Genomic DNA, 21,291 nt, shown 5'->3' with positions numbered 1-21,291 from the left:
GACACGGGTTCGTGCCCCGGTCCGGGAAGATCCCACATGCCGCGGAGCAGCTGGGCCCGTGAGCCATGGCCGCTGAGCCTGCGCGTCCAGAGCCTGTGCTCCGCAATGGGAGAGGCCACAACAGTGAGAGGCCCGCGTACAGGAAAAAAAAAAAAAAAAAAACTGGAAAATAAAATTATATCCGCTTGAAAAAATATATGTGTATTTAAAACCAGAAACATAACAAAATACTCCCTCTGCCTGACAGTCCTCCCTATCCCTCTTCAGTTTAAACAACACATCCTCAGAGAAGCTTTCCTTCATCATTCTGTTAGTCTCTCCTACAGTGGCAATCTCTACTTCTGTCACTTGTCTCACTTGTGATTATTTTGTCAACATCTCTCTTCCCCCATAGTTTGTGACAGAGGAATGTGTCTTGTTCACAGCAACTAAGCCCGTGTGCCACAACTACTGAGTCTGTGCTCTACAGCCTGCAAGTCACAACTACTGAGGCCCACATGCCTAGAGCCCGTGCTCCACAACAAGAGAAGCCACTGCAATGAGAAGCCCGCGCACTGCAACGAAGAGTAGCCCCTGCTCGCCGCAACTAGAGAAAGCCCTTGCGCAGCAACAAAGACCCAACGCAGCCAAAAAAACAAAACCCCCCACAACATTGTAATCAACTATATTTCAATAAGTTATTTAAAACTTAAAAAAAAAAGAATAAACACACATGCAAACGAACAAGCATATAACTTGAATAGAGCATCACCTAATACATCAAAGTAGCATTTAAATTCCCTTGGGAATGGTGCAGTTTGTTTAACAAATGATGCTGGCATAACTGGCAGAAAAAATAAATAAATAAAAGAACATGGGGAGTTCTGACAAGAGAAAAGATGGGTAAAATTTAAAATAGGGTGGCCAGAGTAGTATTCACCAATGTGACATTTGAGTAAAGAGCAAGAGAGTTAGCTATTAGGATTTATGGGGAGAAGTGTTTTAGGCAAAGAGAACAATTGGAGGAAAGATCCAAAGGCAATAGCATGCCTTTCTTGTCCTAACAGCAGCAAGGAGATTATGGTGGAGTAAACAGTGAAGACAGTAGTAGATGTGTTTACAGAGGTAATGGAACATCAGATCTTACAGGGCCTCATATGCCACTGTAAGGAATTCAGCTTTTACTGGGTGAAGTATGAACCACAATTGAGTTTTGGACAGAAAGTGACGTGGTCTGACTTAAACTTCAAAGGAATCACTGTTAGCTTTATTCTGAACAGAATGCAAAGAACAAGGGTAAAAGCAAAAAGATCAGTTAGGAGAATATTGCAATAATTCAGTCAAGAGATGATGGTGCCTTGGGTCAAGGTAATTAGTAGCAGTGAAGGTGGTAAGAATTGGTCAGATTCTGGATAACTTTTAAAGGTAGAACAAAGATTTGCTGATGGCTTAGATATGGGATGTATGAAAAAAGTCAATGATGATTCCAAAATTTTTGGCCTGAGCAACTAGAGTGATAGAAATGCAATTACCTGCAACAGGAAAGGCTTTGGGTGGAACAGCTTTAAGGTGGAAGATCAGTTCAGTTCTGGACATGTTAATTTTGAAATAAATGTCTATTAGACATGCAAGTGGAGATGTTGAGTAGGGCTGGACATTGGATATGAGCGTGGAGTTTGCGAGAGAGGTCCAGGCTGGAGATAAAAGTTTGAGAATTAGACTACAGATGATCAAAAAGTCTTGAATTAAATTAAATCACTTTGGGAGTGAGTAAAGATAATGTGATCAAGAACTGAGCCTAGGGGCACTCCAGTTTTAAGAGGCCAGGAAGAAGAGTAACCAGCAAGGGAGACAGAAGGAGCAACCAGTAAGGTAGGAACAAAACTAGAAAAGTGGGGGGGTTCCTGGAAGCCACATTTCCAGGAATGTAAATCAAGGAAAAGTGACAGGTAAACCGTGTACTTCCAATACATCAAGTAAAGACTGTTGAGAGCAACACCACAGAAGTAGAAGCCAGGAAGGGGATACCATATTAACAGCAAAACGTGTGCTTTCCCACTCCAATCCTCTCTATTTGTATATCATATTTGTAGATCCTAAGACCTGGTGAAATTGCCCTGAAAGCTGTTGATCTAATGACTGGACTAAAAAGGGTGACTCTAAGCCCTTTTTATTTACTCTGTGCCGAACAATTTGCTAAATGCTGGGGACATAAACATGAATAATACACAGTCCCTGCCTTCAAAATAATCCAGTGATGTTCTAAAGAAATGCATAAAATCGGACTTTCCATCTTTTCTGAAGCAGCTGTCCAACATACTTTTAAGAGAAAAAAAGGAGTGATAATTTTTTACACTTTATAACATTCACAGACTAAGAACTATAAGAGATGAATTTCTACTTTTCCCCCCAAAGCTTTAAAAAAAAAAAAAAAAGCTTTCCTTTCTGATTAGAAAAGTATTCGGTATTTTAAAAAAGCCTCTGTGTGTGTTTAGCAATGCATCTAGAAAAATAAACAACTTAGAAATGAAATGCCCTGAAATTATATCTCCAGAAGTTAACTACTGTTGACACTTTGGTATGTATTTTTGTTTTTTTCCCCCATGCATATATAGTAACACTCTAATAAGGCATGTTTGCATACTGTAAGTATAATTTTCAATGTTTACCAACAACTCTTCTACATACTTTCCTGAATTTATTTTCAATGTAATTAGTTATTTTATTATTTAATATCTATATGTGTAGGAATGAAAACAAATGTGTGTATACGTATATATATTTTTTCTTAACTAGTTTGGCCAATTTGAGTTGTAAGAAAACAGTGTCTTCTGCTTAAAATAATGTAAGCACTAGCACTAGCTTATCAAAAACAAAACCAAATAACATGATATAGGCAAAACTTGAAGGATGTTAACCAAAACATGTTAACTATGATTATCTCTGGGAGTGACTGAGTTATTTTTATTCTTCTTCATGATATTCTATATTTATCACATTAAGAAAAAAATGTATATATAACATTTGTAGCACATTTAAGTAAACAGTTTTATACTTAGTTTATATTAATATTTTACATCTAATTTAACAGAAACTCACTTGGGCATGAATGCTCCATTGGCTAAGGATGGTTCATCGTCATCTAGCCCATCGAAGAGGTGTGACTTGGCTGTGCCTGTTGTTTGTAAAGCCTTCGGTCGGACTCTGGTGGCAGGGCGGGGTGTCAGTTTATAATGCGTAGGTGTTGTGAGAGCCTTCTGGGCTGCTGGATTTGTCGGTTTCAATCTCTGAAAAACAAAAAAATCAAGGACAGTTCTAGTTTAACTCAAATATGATACTGGCCTTAAAAATCAGAAGACCAGAGTTCATACCTCATCTCTGCCATTCACCTGCTAGATCCCTCTTGGAGTCTTGGCTCTCAGAACACAAGGATTTCCCACCCAACTTTGTATGTAAGAATGCTAATGCTAATTAGCATTCTTACATACAAAGTAATGCTTTGTAACTGAATGCTAATGTACAAAGTAATGCTTTGTAACTGAATGCTAATGTAACTGTCTTTATTTCTCTATAATTGATTTTCATTCATCTCCCCAGCCCCCATTTCACTGGGTTTGTCTGACTTGTTTCAAAATGTAATTGAGATACTGCATCTGAAGTGCTTTGTAAATCAAAATGTACTAACATATTAATATACCTTGTGCATTTCTCTTCATCTTACAAAAGAGAATAGCCTGCAGTTGTTTTGCTTTCTAAAACAAAGACGACAATATTTACATTCAATTTTAAGAAAATACCAAAATAATTCTAAGCCTAATTATTTTTCAATTAAACCAAAAATCTTATCCTTCAAGAAAAACTGAGGCACAGCCATAAATATTCAACTTTTATGCAATCTACATCACTCTGAAAAAATGGATAGATATTAGCCTTTATTTATCCACCATTTAATAAATGCTGATAATTACCATGAGTCAAACACTAAGAATAAAAATAATACAGTTGGGACTTCCCTGGTGGTGTAATGGTTAAGAATCCGTCTGCCAATGCAGAGGACACGGGTTCGAGCCCTGGCCCAGGAAGATCCCACATGCTGCGGAGCAACTAAGCCCGTGTGCCACAACTACTGAGCCTATGCTCTAGAGCCTGCGAGCCACGATGACTGAGCCCAAATGCCACAACTACTGAAGCCCATGTGCCTAGAGACCATGCTCTGCAACAAGAGAAGCCACTGCAATGAGAAGACTGCGCACCACAACGAAGAGTAGCCCCCACTCACTGCAACTAGAGAAAGCCGGTGTGCAGCAATGAAGAAAGAAAGGAAAGAAAGGAAGGAAAGGAAGGAAGGAAGGAAGGAAAGGAAGGAAGGAAGGAAGGAAGGAAGGAAGGAAGGAAGGAAGGAAGGAAGGAAGGAAGGAAGGAAGGAAAGGAAAGGAAGGAAAGAAAAGAAAGAAAAGAAAAAGAAAGAAAGAAAAGAAAAAGAAAGAAAGAAAAGAAAAAGAAAGAAAGAAATTTAAAATAATACAAATACTCTCCCTGATTTTTGAGGGTATTAAAAGTTAGTGGAGGAGACATACAACTAAATTAATTAGTCTTCAGGTTAGTTTTTTTTTGTGTGTGTGGTACGCGGGCCTCTCTCACTGTTGTGGCCTCTCCCGTTGCGGAGCAACAGGCTCCGGACGTGCAGGCCCAGCAGCCATGGCTCACGGACCCAGCTGCTCCACGGCATGTGGGATCTTCCCGGACCGGGGCACGAACCCGTGTCCCCTGCATCGGCAGGCGGACTCTCAACCACTGCGCCACCAGGGAAGCCCTTCAGGTTGGTTTTGATGGCACCTTTACTATGTCTCCATAGTATCTTTAGGATGTTATACATTTGTTTTTCTAAACAGTATACATGGGATTATATAACACTTGAAACAACAATATCTAAAATATAAAACTTGTCACAGTTTATTCTTCTCTTCACAATGCAGACTGTTTACACTTCAGTAACAACAAACCTTCCCAAATCTCTTTTGAGATCTTTCACAATTCTGTGCCTTTGCTTGGAATGTCTTGACCTAGATCTACCAACTTCTACATATGTTCTCAAAAAAAAATTAAACCTTACCTCTTCTGAAAACCTTTATCAAACTCACCCAAGAATCTATGCTCTTCCCTCTGTGATATTTTAAAATATTTATTAACATGAAATTCACTAACATAAAATTCACCATTTTAATGCATTTAATTCAGTTGAGTTTTAGTATATTTACAAGGCTGTACAACCACCAACCACTAAATTCCAGAACATTTCCCTCATTCCAAAAAGAAATCCCGTGCCTCCCAGTTCCTCTCTTTATCTCTTTTTTTAACATTCATTTATTTTATTATTTATTTGGCTGTGTCAGATCCTAGTTGTGGCATGTGGGACCTTTTAGTTACAGCATGTGGAATCTTTAGTTGCAGCATGTGGGATCTAGTTCCCTGACTAGGGATCAAACCCGGGCCCCCAGCACTGGGAGTGTGGAGTCTTAGCCACTGGACCACCAGGGAAGTCCCCTCTATCTCTTGGCAAGCATGTCTTTCTGTCTCTATGGATTTGCCTATTCTACACATTTCATATAAATAGAATCATGTGGCCTTTGCGTTTGGCTTCTTTGACTTAGCATGTTTTCAAGATTCATCCATGTTGTAGCATGGATCATCACTTCATTCCTTTTTATGGCTGAATGATATTCCATTATATAGACATACAACATTGTGTTTATCCATTCATCAGTTGATGGGCTCATCTATTACTGCATATACTATACTAAAGCTGAGTAAATTTAAGCATGTACAGGTCTGATCTTCCTCACTAGATAGCAAGCTCTTAGAGAATAAATTCTTGTTTACTTTTATTAGGTATCCTCAGTGCTGAACACAGTAACTAGTGAGACATAAATGGCTAAATAATAATTTCTGTATACTGAGCAACTTACTCTAATTCTCAACACTGAACAGAATTGCTATTCCCATTCTACAGATGAAACACATTTCAGAGAGGCAAAAGGAGATGCCCAATATCTCACAGATTGTAAGTGGTAAAAAAGGATTAAACCGACCAAAGACTACTTTCAATGCCACAACACAGTGAGCACAAGATCATTTCTAGAGCCTAAGAGATTAAGACAAAGCTATGTAGAAATCAGGAGAAAAGAATTTTGATTTGCCGCTTAAGACATTATGATGTTAGAGAAATCAGCCTCTGTGAGCCTTAGTTTGCTCAACTATAAAATGAGTATAATATCTGCCTCATATCAGGGCTGTTGAAAAGTCTCAGCCTTCACTTCCAGTTCAATACTTATTTCACTGTCATGCTGCCTTCCAGATACAAAAATAATTTACCCCCGGCCTAGTGAAAAGCATAAATAATGCGTCTTAAAAGCTTAATTACACCTAAGTTTCTCCTACTCTGAGAACAGATTTTATAGAAACATCCTTCAACTTACCTCTTCTTTCTTCTTCGGGTCTGACATGGGATTCCGGAAGAGAGGAGAGTCTCCAAAAGGTGAGTATGTCAGACTATTGATGTGCTGTTGGAGAACAGCCTGCTGGGCAGCAGAAGCATTTGGATCTGTCAAAGCTTTTTAAAAAAAGAAAAGAAAAAGCAAGATGTCAGTCCAAGGATCCAGTGCCTTAAATCAAGAGAACTTGAGATTCTCTTCAAAATGTTCAGACTCACTCAGTGGCATTACTGGTTGAGAGCAAAGGAGCAAACTGTGAAGAAAATCAACAATCAAATAATCTAAAAGGTCAAAGATATGTGGAGCACTTCATAAGAGAGAACACACATAAAATTTTACTTAGGTGTTCATTATTGCCAACAATCAAAGAAATGTAAACCTAAACAACGGTGAAGAAATTTTATATCTACCTCATTATCTATCAATGGCATAGCTATATAAAAAGGGATCAGTCTGACTTCCAGAAACACTGCAAATTGGTTTAATGTCTAAAAGAAACAATATGACAGTACACAGAGCAAGTAACGTTTTTATATTTTTTAACCTAATAATTTTAATCATAAAAATCTAACCCAAGGACTTAATCAAACTAGAAGGAAAATAAAGACATATTTGTAAGTGTTCACTGAACGTTATCTGTAATGGTCAAGACTTGGAAACAACCTACGTCCAACATTAACAGTTGTAAAAATCATGATTCATCAACATGGTGGATTAAGTAGTTGTTAAAAATGACAATGTGGAAATAAAGTATCTTTGATTTAATAAGTAAAAAATTCCAGAATAAAAAATATTAAGTATACTGAGAATATAGAGGAAGAGGGTAGCAAATGAAAATGGCTGTTAAGGCATCCTTATATTTACTATTTGCATTTGATATTCATATTCCATTTAAGTAAAAATTGAAAGGAAAAAAGATCACCCCATTTTCTTTCAAAGTGTAAGAACAGGGCTTCCCTGGTGGCGTAGTGGTTAAGAATCCGCCTGCCAATGCAAGGGACACGGGTTTGAGCCCTGGTCCAGGAAGATCCCACATGCCACGGAGCAACTAAGCCCATGAGCCACAACTACTGAGCCTGCGCTCTAGAGCCTGCAAGCCACAACTACTGAGTCTGTGTGCTGTGACTACTGAAGCCTGCGTGCCTAGAGCCCATGCTCTGCAACAAGAGAAGCCACCACAATGAGAACCCGTGCACAGCAAAGAAGAGTAGCCCCCGCTCGCTGCAACCAGAGAAAGACTGTGCACAGCAACGAAGACCCAACACAGTCAAAAAAATAAAGAAAGAAATAAAATAAAGAAATAGAGAAAAAAAAAGTGTAACAAGAAACGTCATCAGACAGGAACAATGATCTACAATTGTACACGGTAAAAAGAAAACAGCAACAAAAAAATCTGCACTGTACCCTGATTGATGAAGAAACCTCTTCACAAGATAAATATTTCAAAAAAAAATACTGGTAAAAAAATCAAATCAGGGCTTCCCTGGTGGCACAGTGGTTGAGAGTTCGCCTGCCGATGCAGGGACATGGGTTCATGCCCCGGTCCGGGAAGATCCCGCATGCTGCAGAGCGGCTGGGATAATCCACAGAAAAGAAGTGCCACAAACAAAAAATTTTGAAAAATTTAATACAATGGAGCAGAGTGGGGGGTGGGGGAGTGGAGAGACAATAGCAGCATCAACAACAAACTCAAAACAGTTAAAATAAAATTAATGAAAAGGGGTAGATCCACTGTAGTCAAATTAAGCATTCTTAAAACTGGATGTATTCACTAAATACTAAAACACTGTATGTTGATATTTTAGGAGAGGGTACAAATTTGCTCAGGATTGTGAAACCCAGAGGAGATGTCAATTTAATGATCATATAGTAAAGCATCTGTATTCAGAAAGCTCCTAAATCCAATTTAAGACTACTGGTGAGAAAAAAATACAGAAAAGTAGCCACCCAATAACATAATGTTGTTCTGTGGACTATTCAATAAGATTAAAAAAACCCTGGATATTTTTAATGAACTCTGATATTCACTAGTCAGTTTGTTACCTGACAGCCAATTACACATTAAAAAAACACTGATCAGGGACTTCCCTGGTGGTCCAGTGGTAAAGAATCTGCCTTCTAATGCAGGGGATGCAGGTTCGCTCCCTGGGCGGGGAACCAAGATCCCACATGCCGCAGGGCAACTAAGCCTGCGCGCCACAACTACTGAGCTCGCGTGCCTCAACCAGAGAGCCTGCGTGCCGCAAACCACTGAGCCCACACACCACAACTAGAGAGAGAAAAACCCGCACGCCACAATTAGAGAGAAGCCCCTGCGCAGCAACGAAAGATCCCGTGAGCCGCAACTAAGACCCAACACAGCCAAATAAATAAATAAATTAAAAGAAAAACACTGACCAGCACTAGCTGATCCCACCATATAACAAGTATAGGTCACCCCTCCTGGGTATGCTCAAATAAAAACTTCCTCAACAAATTCAAACATACGTAATTAGGAAAGTGTGTGAGGATGTCTTTATTTCTGTATGTTTAAATATGAAATTTTCTCTGTTAACTGAATTATTTCAAATAAAATACAGAAAAGAGAGCTGATAAGTTAGCAAAAATAAGAGAATAAGCAAGCATAAGCGCTAGTTAAGCTATCATTTACTGGTGTTATATTCAGTTCTGGTCATAATAATTTGAAAACATACTGAAAAACCATATCATAACCAAATGATTAAAGAGATAGAAAAAAGGTATAAAAATCAAGTCTTCTGAGACCAGAGGAAACTGATACTTTATCTGAAAGAAAGGCAATAGGTTACCACAAAGAAATTGTAGGAGACTGATTTTGCTTGGCTTTAGGAGATAGAAGTAGAACCACCGGGTGGAAATTCTATAAAGGCAGGTTTTGGTTTCTAATCAACCTGAACAAAACAATGGACTGGACTAACCTGTAAGAAAGCCACCATAGCCAAGGCTTTTAAGTAACGGACTCCCACAAGCTCTAAAGCACCTTATAACTAAGATCCTGTGATGCAAAGATGTACATTCTAAATCAATACAACTACATTTAAATGAGCAGAAACACTACTGTATATAACTGTAATATCAAATTCATGTCAGGAACTTTTTATTGGCTTTGGGAAAAGATGGATTATTAAAAACCATTCAAAAGCTATCTATGTAAAATAGCAGGTTATGGTATTTATGCTACCTCCTACTAAAATCAAAACTAAGGAAAACAAATAAAATTTGAATATAATTTTATGATAAAACTGATTCTAATTTTCACAGAGAAATTAGAGTTCTAATTCACCTCTGCTAGCTCCAAAGACCTAATTTAAAGCTATGGATAAAACAAATTAAAATATCTACACAGCCCACAATGACAAAGAATAGGAAGGTAGTAAATGAACAGATGAGAAAATATAACAAATGCCTAGAAGAAAGAAGTGGACAAGCAGGAGAGAGTAAACCATACCTTGGAGTACACTCAAAGGGGATTACAGCCAAAAGGAGGGACTATCTGCCTGAAGCACAGAAAGCTGAGAGATTCAAGAAGACTAAATTTGATGAACTGAGACTGTGGAAGGAGAGAAGAACCAATGCAAAGCATATATACACAACAACTACTATACCCTGTCATCCTCCTAATCCCTGATGCTCAACAGATAAGTCAAAATATCAGAGAGAGTTCCTCTGATGAAATCAAGTTAACAAGGGCAACAAGGGGACCTGCATCATCCCAGAGCTAAGAATGTGGTATTCTAACATTTAGAGGACCCTTGGCTAATAGCTGGTCCCTGGGCTACTTATCAAATGAAATCTACTGATGAAAATGCTCTACCCAGGTACACAAGTTGCCAGTGAGATTTTTATTATTTTATTCTTAAATATGACTGGAAAGCATCACTGAGTATTAAAGAATAGGATCAAAACAAAAATAAAACAAACAAAAAACCCACAAAAATAATCCTGAAAATTTAAGGAACAGAAGAATTCTAAAAAAATTTTAATGCCAATTAAATTCAGAGTTTCAAGAAAAAAACTGCATCTAAGAACTGGATGCTTAAAAAAAGGAACTTCCAGAGAATGAGAAAGACAGTAAAAAAAAATCCAAAAGGATGATTCAGAAGACAATTAAAAAAAAACTTCTAGAAAGTAGAAACATGGGTGAAAAAAATCAAATGTTAAGACAGAAAAGGTCTAGGAATTCCCTGGTGGTCCAGTGGTTAGGACTCGGCGCTCTCACTGCTGGGGCCCAGGTTCAATCCCTGGTCAGGGAACTAAGATGCTGCATGCCTCATGGCGTGGCCAAAAAAGAAAAAAGACAGAAAAGGTCTAAGCAAATCACTGAAATTTCAGAACAAAGGGACAATCCTAAATGGTTGTGAGCCTGGGGGTAACAAGTCTCAAGAATCAGAAAGGCATTAGACTTCTTATCAGAGATGGTTAATGCAAGAAGTATCGTCAAAGTTCTGAGGGTGAATTATTTTTACACCAGAATTCCATAACATTAAAGTGTGTGGAACAAATGAAGATGTTTTCAGAACTGTAAGTAGTCAAAGTTTACCTTTCATATCCATGTTACTTAAAGACACATTCCAGAAAATTTAGGAAATAGAGGAAAACCCTATATCCAGGACATAGCAGTCCCCACTGAGTAGACTTGAAGGGAATATACTAGAGCAATGCTGAAGGCCTAGGGAGTAATCAGAGTTCATACTGCTACAGGAGGACAGAGAGATCAAAGAATGAGGTATCCAGGGTAAAAGAATTCTAATACTACCCTTAAGAATTTGGACTAGTGTTAAGAAGGTGATAAGGGCAGGTAATGTAATGCAAGGGAAAAAAATCAGAAGTTCCAGGACAAAGAAAAAGCTGTATGAGAAAAGATTACTTGGTTAAGTAGCAATATTTTCACAGTTATAATAAAATGCTATGCTCATTTGAAACTTTTATTCTTTCCCCAAAGAAAAAAAGACAGTAATTATTAGGAGAGAGTACTTTATCAACTTTATCAATACAAAAATATAAAAAGGGCAAAGAAATGACAGAAAAAGAAGGGTAAAGAAGAGGACTGTTAGCCTTACTTGACCAAGGGGACTCAAGAAATACTATCTCCTAGTTGACAGAGTAAGAAAAAGTATGTAAGGACATGGCTTAAATTTGCAAAGTATGTAAGGACATGGAAATTTGCATGGCTTCTCAAAATGTGAAACATGGATCATGATAATACAGGAGATGAATTTAATGGTACAGAGACTCACTCCTTCCTTCTCTCCTTCCTTCCATCCATCCATCCATCCATCCATCCATCCATCCATCCATCCATCCATCTCAGTTACTCTATATCTGCCAGGTGACATCAGTTTTTTATTTTTGGTAAAACATAATTTTCTTTAAAAAAAAGATATTTAAGTTACAAAGTAAGTTAATTTTAAATAAGAAATAATAACAAAGGTGGCAGGCAGATATAGCAAAAACTAGGAAGGGGTATTCAAACAAATGAAGTATGAAAAACACTTTAATAGATAAAACTAAACTTGTGGGGGACTTCCCTGGTGGCACAGTGGATAAGACTCTGCGCTCCCAATGCAGGGGGCCTGGGTTCGATCCCTGGTCAGGGAACTAGATCTCACATGCATGCTGCAACTAAGAGTTTGCATGTCACAACTAAGGAGCCAGCAAGCCGCAATTAAGGAGCCCATGAGATGCAACTAAGACCTGGCACGACCAAATAAGTAATATTTTAAAAATGTCTCAAATCCAGCTACAACAACAACAAAAAAAAACCCCTAACCTTAGGGAATTTAGTAAACAGATATATTGGGAGAAGTGAATAAAAAACAGAGCTGATAACTGAGCTAAATTCTCATCTACCATTAACAAGTTAAATATTGATATATGTAGACTTAAGCAAAACACAGCAATATAAGCACATCATTCAGAGATATAAACTTACTTACATGCCAGATGAATTAAAAGCTGTAACAAAAGTGGTTTCTTTGGGGGAGTAAACCTAGGAGTGGGGAAGCGGGGAAGGTCAGGACCTATTATAAGTGCTTCTGCACTACATGATTGTTTAATGACCTATGTGTAATATACCGCTTTGGTAGGGACGGGATAGGGTGGGGCGGAAAATCAAGTCAGCAAGTTAAGTATTAGCAAGAAATAAACTGAGTAAAGGCTTCTAAAGTGACTGACACTTACCTACTGGGGCCTGGGGGGCTCCAAAGCCCAAAGTGGCTGTCGTAGTATTAAATCCAGGGGCCCCAAAGGCTCCTGTACCAAGAGGCCCTCCGATCTTAGGTTGGTTGTTCCCAAATAAAGATGCTTGTCCAGCACCAAGAGCTATGGAGACAAGAGGAAAGAAAAAGCGCCACAGAAGATCCTTTGAATGTTACGCCAGAGGTCAGTTACTTAAAAATGTAATACATTTGGAAACTTCATAATAACCACTCATTTCAAAAAAAAATCTAATACAGTAAATGCTAACTATATGCCAAGAACTGTTGAGTACATCGTATATATCATAGGCAAAATACTTAACCTCTTTGTGCTTCAGTTTCCTCAACTATAACATGAGATAATAATACATAGCTTAGATATTTATCCTACGATTAAAATAAACACATATTAAGCATTGTAGAGGTCTGGTAGATACTAACATTCATTAGATATTAACTACTATCATCTCATTTAACCTTCACAAGCCTGAAGCAGGAACTATTGTCCCTATTTTACAGGAGAGAAAATGGAGGCTTTAATAATTAGCTCAATGTCACAAACGTAGTAAGTGGTGAAACCAGAGTTCACACCTCGATGCATCTGACAATACAACCAGGGCTCTTAATTGCTACTCTATAGTAAAACAGATTTCTAAAGAATTTCAAAATTGTCAATTCTCCTTAAATTTCAGTATCTGCAAATCAAATACTCAACTGAACCAATTAAAACGTCACCTTTTTGACTAACATGCAGGTTATAGAAAACCAAATCCAATATATCTTCTTTGAAGAGCAAAAAGTAACACTTTCAAGTATACCGTCTCATGAAAACTATTTCCGACAATTTTTTTTTTGTTTTATAAAAAGCTGAATGCCTTGTGATGAGGTTACTAAACAGATTCAAGTTTCAGCCTAAATCTGTGGATGAAATAAGAACTTATCTTCACCAGGGAGAAGGCCGCTGCAGAAACCTGTAATGTTTTAAAGCTTAATGAATCTTGCTTATGGACCGTGCTGTTGGCAATGATTTTAAAGTGTAAAGTGGGAAGAATTTAGTTTTTTTAGGATAAGTTATTGGCATAAATTAAAAACATTTTTCCATCCCTCCCCCACCCCAAAGAAAAAGTTAATGGCAATTTGGAAGATCTGAAGTTCTTTTTTTTTTTTTTTTTTTTGTGGTATGCGGGCCTCTCACTGCTGTGGCCTCTCCCGTTGCGGAGCACAGGCTCCGGATGTGCAGGCTCAGCGGCCATGGCTCACAGACCCAGCCGTTCCGTGGCATGTGGGATCTTCCCGGACCGGGGCACGAACCTGTGTGTCCCTTGCATCGGCAGGCAGACTCTCAACCACTGCACCACCAGGGAAGCCCTGAAGTTCTTTTTAACATACAAATGTTTCTTGACAGAGATATGGTTTACCAGGAAAATCACTTCAAACATATAATATAATACTTGGAGGTCAAAAATATCGAATGGAAACTGTCTTGAGATTGCAACCCCAAAAAAAGGATAGGAAGTTTACACTCAGAGAATGCATTACAATATAAATTAATGAGGATGACTCCTAAATGAACAAAGCATTCCTTAACTGTCCAACTCTCACTAATAATAATAAGATAACAATATAGCAATGGGATTATTTCACCTTAAAAAACCCAGCTTTGAAACAGGGAATAAGACTCCTTTTAAAGTTCCAACCCATTAGAAACTGGTGAAAATTCCAAGAAAAACTAAAATTATATTACTCCCTTTTTTTTTTTTTTTTTTTGCGGTACGTGGGCCTCTCATTGTTGTGGCCTCTCCCGTTGCGGAGCACAGGCTCCGGACGCACAGGCTCAGTGGCCATGGCTCACGGGCCCAGCCGCTCCGCGGCATGGGGGATCCTCCCGGACCCGGGCACGAACCCGCGTCCCCTGCATCGGCAGGCGGACTCTCAACCACTGCGCCACCAGGGAAGCCCATATTACTTCCTTTTTGAAAAAATTTATTTATTTTTGGCTGCATGGGTCTTCATTGCTGCGCGTGGGCTTTCTCTAGTTGTGGCAAGTGGGGGCTACTCTTCGTTGCGGTGCGTGGGCTTCTCATTACAGTCGCTCCTCTTGTCGTGGAGCACAGGCTCTAGGCACGCGGGCTTCAGTACTTGTGGCACGTGGGCTCTATAGCGCAGGCTCCATAGTTGTGGCGCACAGGCTTAGCTGCTCCGCGGCATGTGGGATCTTCCCAGACCAGGGCTCGAACCCATGTCCCCTGCGTTGGCAGGCGGATTCTTAAGCACTGCACCCCCAGGGAAGTCCCTATATTACTCCCTTAAAGAACATGGTTTACAGTAAAAATTTCAGGATTCTTCTTTTTTCTCCCAGAGAACAAAACCTCCTTACCAACCCTAAACAAAAGGCTTAGATGAAACCTGAATATATAAAATGGATAAAAATTTCTGTTCTGGATGGGTGTGTATTTGCATTAGCCCTGAAGGAAGAATCATGAAACAGTCTAAAAATCACTATATTTCAATAACCTACAAAATAACAAAAACATGTATTTTATCCAGATCAGTCTTATATTATGTACAAATGGCTTTTTATACTTAGTGAAAGGACTTACACAAGTTGAGGGACATTCTGATGTATAATAATGTCAATTTATGAATTGTGTTATATTTACAGGTAGTTGTAGGAGTCATAAGGAAGATATACTGGTGGCACCATGGTAACAGTGGTCCTAAAAACTCTAAGGATGCTCAAAGAATAAATAAAAATGGTTATACTTTATTGAGATTTTCTAATAAATGTTAGAATTTAATTTTATCTATGGTACCTATTAGCTTTGGGTAGATTTTTCTGTGTATATCTTAGTGTAACAAACTTTACTAGATGTACCCTTAAACTTATGGCTTCATAGAAAATTTTAAGAACTAAAACTTCTCAGTATTGTTACTAAGTAACTACCAAGAAAATGGCATACTATTGATAGTGCTAATGACAGTTAATACCTGTGTGAAACAAGAAACTGATGCACCCATGATTTAATGATACACCAAAGGATAATATAAAACATTTTACACTAAGATTGGTCACTTAAATCTAGGTGTACAAAAAATTTATGTATTTGTACACTTAAGGTTTCTACAGTCGACTACTCATGAAGTACCCAAAGGCCTATGTTACATGAAAATGTACTTCTGTTGAGGCATGAGTTTGAATCTCTATCATTCAAAACAAGAAGCTATCTACATAGGAATACCCACTTAGCTAATGACCCCCTAAAACACAGTCCAAAGCTACAATGTTATCCTAATTGTGATACCATGAAATGCAGAATTCATTAATGTGGGTATTTATATCTGATAGTCTCCAGACACATTCCTCTCAGAGCCAAAAGTCTGCTCTAGCAGACGTGACCACCAAAGAATTTCAATAGTGTGTACTCAGTGATTCACAATTCTCGTTTCCCTACATGATCTATTGCTGCTAAGGTGGGGGTGTAAAATTCTTTATTAATTTTATTTGGCTTTTAGTTTATATGGGAAAAGCATGAATTAGGATTATATAACAGCAGTGAAAATGAGATTCATCGTCTGTGAGGTACAACTGTTCAAGGAAAACCGAATATATTCAAATAAATAAAGAGGTTGAGGTATTACATTATTGTAGAACAGAAGACAACAGCATCAGGAAAAAAGTTATAGGCGACTTTATAATCTTAGACTACAGAAATAAAGCACTGCTAATCATAATCTGCAAGACCCAGAAGCCAAAGAGGAGAGAATGACAACTTTGACCACATAAAAATAAAACTTGTACATTAAGATATCACAAACAAAATTAAATGATAAACAAAGACTGAGTGGAAATATCTGGTAACAGACATTAGAGCAGCATCTTATCCCAGCTTAGGTTTATGGTTCATAAGCTGTCTAGCATCAAACTACCTTGAAAAAGACCACACCAAAGTTAATTTTCCTTCTGGGATTAGAAGAGAACATGATGTCAGATGTTATATTCTGCTTAAGTTTAAGGATCACATTGTACAAAAAACTACAGCTTTTTAGTTTTTATTTCTTGCAAAATATATGTAGTAGAATTTGAGTAAGCTCAAAGGCTCAAGAAGTTTACCATACGACCCAAAAGAGTTAATATCCACAATATATAAAACGTTATCAAAAATAAAGAAACAATGATCAACAATGATTATGAATAGAGAACTGAAAGATTCAAATGTCCAGTAAACATACACAAGGGTATCCTTCACCGGTAATCAGTGAAGTGTAAATCAGAACATACCAACTTCCACTATCAGGCACACAAAGATGAAGAAGCCCAACAATATGGAAAGGGTATGAAAAAATGGGCACTTTTATAAAATATGAGCAAAAATGCAAACTGGCATTCTTTTTGGAAGGCAAATTAAAAATTGGCAAGACTGACCAAAATTCAAAATATGTGTATCTTCTGACATAACACATTAAGTACTGAAAATCCCAGGCACACCAGGACTATCAGAGGACAAACATTTTGTACAAAAGGAACAGACAGCCTCTAAGATAAATGTGCCAGCATTTTAAAATCTGGTAAAGCATATGGGAATGTTTTCTAAATCCATTTGTGAAAATGAAAATCTAGGCCTCTTATTTCCATGTATATGATCAAACAAAGGTCTTAAGTTGCAGCAATTAGATTTAGTTGTATCACTTCCTAAATCTTATGGTACAGTTCCTTACCTGTTCCAAATCCTGCACCAAGCCCGGCTCCCAGAGTTCCAGGTCCTGGTTTACTTCCAAAAATACTATTCCCACTGGTATTTGTGCCAAACCCTAGAAGGACAAAAGAATGAGTGGACTGTACATTAACACAACTCTCAATGTCCTGTACAAGGGAATTTCAAACAAAGCAGTCTGACCCTAAGTTTTGCATCCCTTCATTTTTTGATATTTAGAAATCCTAAATGGTAGGCTAATTTAATGTTTAAGTTTAAGTAAGTATAAACAGATCCCACAGTCTTCCTATTTACTTAATTATATTTTAGACTTGAAGTATCAATTCAATATAGGATAATACCCAATATTAAAGCAAAGTGATTGTGCTTGAGCTTGGGGAACATTCCCTTCGTAATACTCAAAGCCTCCATTCTATGTTTCACGTTTAATTAGTAGAAGAAAAATTAATCCCCCCAAACTTTCACTAAAAAATAAGACAGTCAACAAAGACACTTCACTGAACCTAAAGGTTCTTGCTAAGAGAAGATTACCTATAAAAATCTCTACAGCAGCTTTTGTTTTGAACAGATGGACCTTGTATGAATAGTAATGTGTGGCTGATCACACATGAGGAGCGTTAATGGAGTCAGACTCAAACAGCTCATAGGAGCATTCGAGGACTCAGCTAGCTGACGTTAAAAAGAGAAGATAATCTATGAATAACCTTTCTTGAATTGAATTGTTTCATTATCGGAGATGATGGAGAGTTGAACAAACCATCCTCTTTCACTATGACCCAACATTTAGAGAAAATCCTGTGATTCCCCTCTAAAATCCACAAGTCTCCCCACAAAGACACCTACACATCACATTACTGCTATTATTTCTCTTTTGTTCAGATGTGTGCACAGTTTCTGTACTCCTTTTGGAGCTAAATATCAACAAATGATAATGAACATATCATTAATCTCTTTTGATAAGAGGAAAAAAACCCCAATCACTGGCCAGCAAATCCTGTTTGTGGTACACCTGAAGTCTTTTAAAAAGGTATCATGGAGGTGAACAAGTTCAACATAACAGAATAAAGAAAGTGTCTTGGAATATATGTCAGTGTCACCAACTAAGATTATACTTTGTCAGGCCAATATTTGAATTTATATATGAATGAAAAATGTAAAGAACAAAAGTTAAAGAATTATACAGTTTGAAAACATATTTCTAATGTCATTTAAAAATCTAAGCAAGTAACCTGACTTACTTTCAATACATTTAATTCATGCATTAAGTCTTTTCTTCAATTTTTCTAACAGCTATGGCCACAAAAATGGAGTACTGCCCACTCAAGCACAATCAATTTTCTTTAAAGAAAAAAAACCAAAAAACCCAGAAAATGTACTTGGAGATGTTGTCTTTCTGAGTTAAAATTTAACCAAAAAGGATCTTCCAACCCCATAAACAGCAGAAAACAAGATACTAGTGAACTACCTCAAACCCACAGGAGGGAAGTAAGTCCCAACTTACACTGTTTATACCACACATTTCCACAGATTCTTACTGACAAAAGTTTATCAACTCTGTTATTTCAAAACAACTTTAAAGTAAAATTAAGAACAATTAATTAATTAACAGTCAATAATTTATGACAAAGGAGCCAAGAATATACAATGGAGAAAGGACAGTCTTCAATAAATGGTGTTGGGAAAACTGGACAACCACATGTAAAAGAATAAAACTGGACCATTATCGTACAACATAAACAAAATGGATTACAGACTTGAATATAAGATCTAAAATCATAAAACTCCTAGAAGGAAACATAGGGGTAAGCGAGAAAAAAAACTTTCTATCTATATATGATGACAGACGTTACTTAGACTTATTGTGGTAATCATCTCACAATTATACAAATATTGGACCATTACATTGTATTGGGTGGGCCAAAAAGTGCCTTCAGTTTTTAAAGTAAAAATAAAAGATACATTTTTCATTTTCACCAAGAACTTTACTGAACAACATATTCACCCTTTTGTTCCACTACCTTCTGACATTTTTCAGCCCACTTCATAATTCTATCTTCCCAAAACTTTTTATCTTTTTGAGCAAATAACTGTTCCAGGTGCCTTTTACAGTCTTCCAGGGAATTGAAATTTTTTTCCATTAATAGAATTTTGTAAAGACCGAAATAAATGGAAATCTGAAGGTACAATGTCTGGTGAATATGGCGGATGAATCAGAACTTCCCAGCCAAGCTTTAACAGTTTTTCCTTGGTCATCAAAGAAACAAGTGGTCTTGCGTTATCCTGATGGAAGATGATGCATTTTCTGTAGACTAATTCTGGACGCTTTTCATCAAGTGCCGCTTTCAGTTGGTCTAACTGGGAGCAGTGCTTATTGGAATTAATTGTTTGGTTTTCCGGAAGGAGCTCATAATAGAGGATTCCCTTCCAATCCCACCATATATACAACATCACCTTCTCTGGATGAAGACCGGCCTTTGGTGTGGTTGGTGGTGGTTCATTTCGCTTGCCCCACGATCTCTTCCGTTCCACATTGTTGTACAGTATCCACTTTTCATCGCCCATCACAATTTGTTTTAAAAACGCAATGTTTTCATTACATTTCAGTAGAGAATCGCATGTGGAAATACGGTCAAGAAGGTTTCTTTCGTTTAACTTATGTGGAACTCACACATCAAAGCAATGAACATAACCAAGCTGGTGCAAGTGATTTTCAAAGCTCGATTTTGGTATTTTGAGTATGTCGGCTGTCTCCCGCGTGGTTTAACGTTTATTGTTCTCAATTATTGTTCCAATTTGATTGCTATCAACTTCAACTGGTCTACCCAACCGTGGAGCATTGTCCAGTGAGAAATCTCCAGCATGAAACTTTACGAACCACTTTTGACACATTTTTCAGTCACAGCACCTTCTCCATATGCTGCACAAATCTTTTTGTGCGTTTCAGTTGCGTTTTTACCTTTCTTGAAATAATAAAGCATAATATGCCGAAAATGTTGTTCTCTTCCATCTTCAATATTAAAATGGTTACACAAAAATTCACCAATTTTGATGTCTTTTTTCAAATGCATGCTGTCACATACAATCTAACAAAATTGTTTCAAATGAAGTTAGACAACTAAGTGCTATTAGAGCCATCTTACGAAAAACGAACTTTTTGGCCCACCCAATACATCTGAAATATAATGTTACATGTCAATTATATCTCAATTAAAAAAAAACGCTTAAAATATCAGATGTCTATGTACACAAAGAGCTAAACTGTCCCCTTAACCATGTAGCATGAGGAACCAATAATTTATTACCAAGTACCATCTTATCAATACCCAAAAGATCTTCAACCTCTTTAAACTGTTGCTCACAAGTGCTGACATCCTGCTTGTAATTTCTCTCCTGAAACAATTCTATTCATTCACTTAACCTTAAACTAGTCCCTGTTAGGTTAATTACTAAGAAAATGAACTGATGACTCTAAAGAATGACTTAAGGATGTGGCAACATCAATTGTAGATGAACCTTTTCACTCTGTGGATTAATCACCATCATAATGAAACACAATCCCATACTGGGTAACGTGCAACCAACAATGATATGATACTACAAATCTTTGTGTAACCTTATTCCATTTCCAGATTTGTTATATGACTTATTACCAAATCAGAAGATCATCTCTGCCCACAACACCAAAGTTGATAGCTTCCCAAGACAACAGGAACATCAAAGAAAGTCTTAGTTAGATCTGGATCCCTCTGGGGTGGTAATGGAATGACAAGTTCACCCAAGAGTAAAACAAAACTTGCCACCCTGCAACCCCTACTTGTATAGGGAATCTTTCCTCTCAGGGCCCCACTTATTCATTAATAAACTTTTAGTGAGCACCTAGTCTATGCCAGGTAC

The 21,291-nt window shown here is 37.6% G+C and overlaps 1 protein-coding gene and 1 non-coding gene across 8 annotated transcripts in view; one reads left to right on the top strand and one right to left on the bottom strand.

Moving 5' to 3' along the window:
• The window catches only part of NUP98 (nucleoporin 98 and 96 precursor), a 103,665-nt gene that overhangs the window by 51,356 nt on the left and 31,018 nt on the right, over positions 1–21,291 (bottom strand). For all 7 annotated transcript variants that reach the window (XM_067750153.1, XM_067750154.1, XM_067750155.1 and 4 more), the window contains 4 exons: positions 17,402–17,494; positions 12,669–12,809; positions 6,456–6,589; positions 3,079–3,266 (listed from right to left, as the gene is read on the bottom strand). In XM_067750153.1, the coding sequence (XP_067606254.1) occupies positions 3,079–3,266; positions 6,456–6,589; positions 12,669–12,809; positions 17,402–17,494 (556 nt within the window). The remainder of the gene's footprint in view (positions 1–3,078; positions 3,267–6,455; positions 6,590–12,668; positions 12,810–17,401; positions 17,495–21,291) is intronic.
• TRNAE-CUC (transfer RNA glutamic acid (anticodon CUC)) lies at positions 10,670–10,741 on the top strand. The gene has a single exon. It is a non-coding gene; the product is annotated as a tRNA-Glu (tRNA).

The sequence above is a fragment of the Pseudorca crassidens genome, chromosome 9, assembly GCF_039906515.1.
Source record: "Pseudorca crassidens isolate mPseCra1 chromosome 9, mPseCra1.hap1, whole genome shotgun sequence".
In the NCBI taxonomy this organism is placed as follows: Eukaryota; Metazoa; Chordata; class Mammalia; order Artiodactyla; family Delphinidae; genus Pseudorca; species Pseudorca crassidens.
The sequence above is the reverse complement of the archived record's forward strand: the minus strand, read 5'-3'. Positions and strand labels throughout refer to the sequence as shown.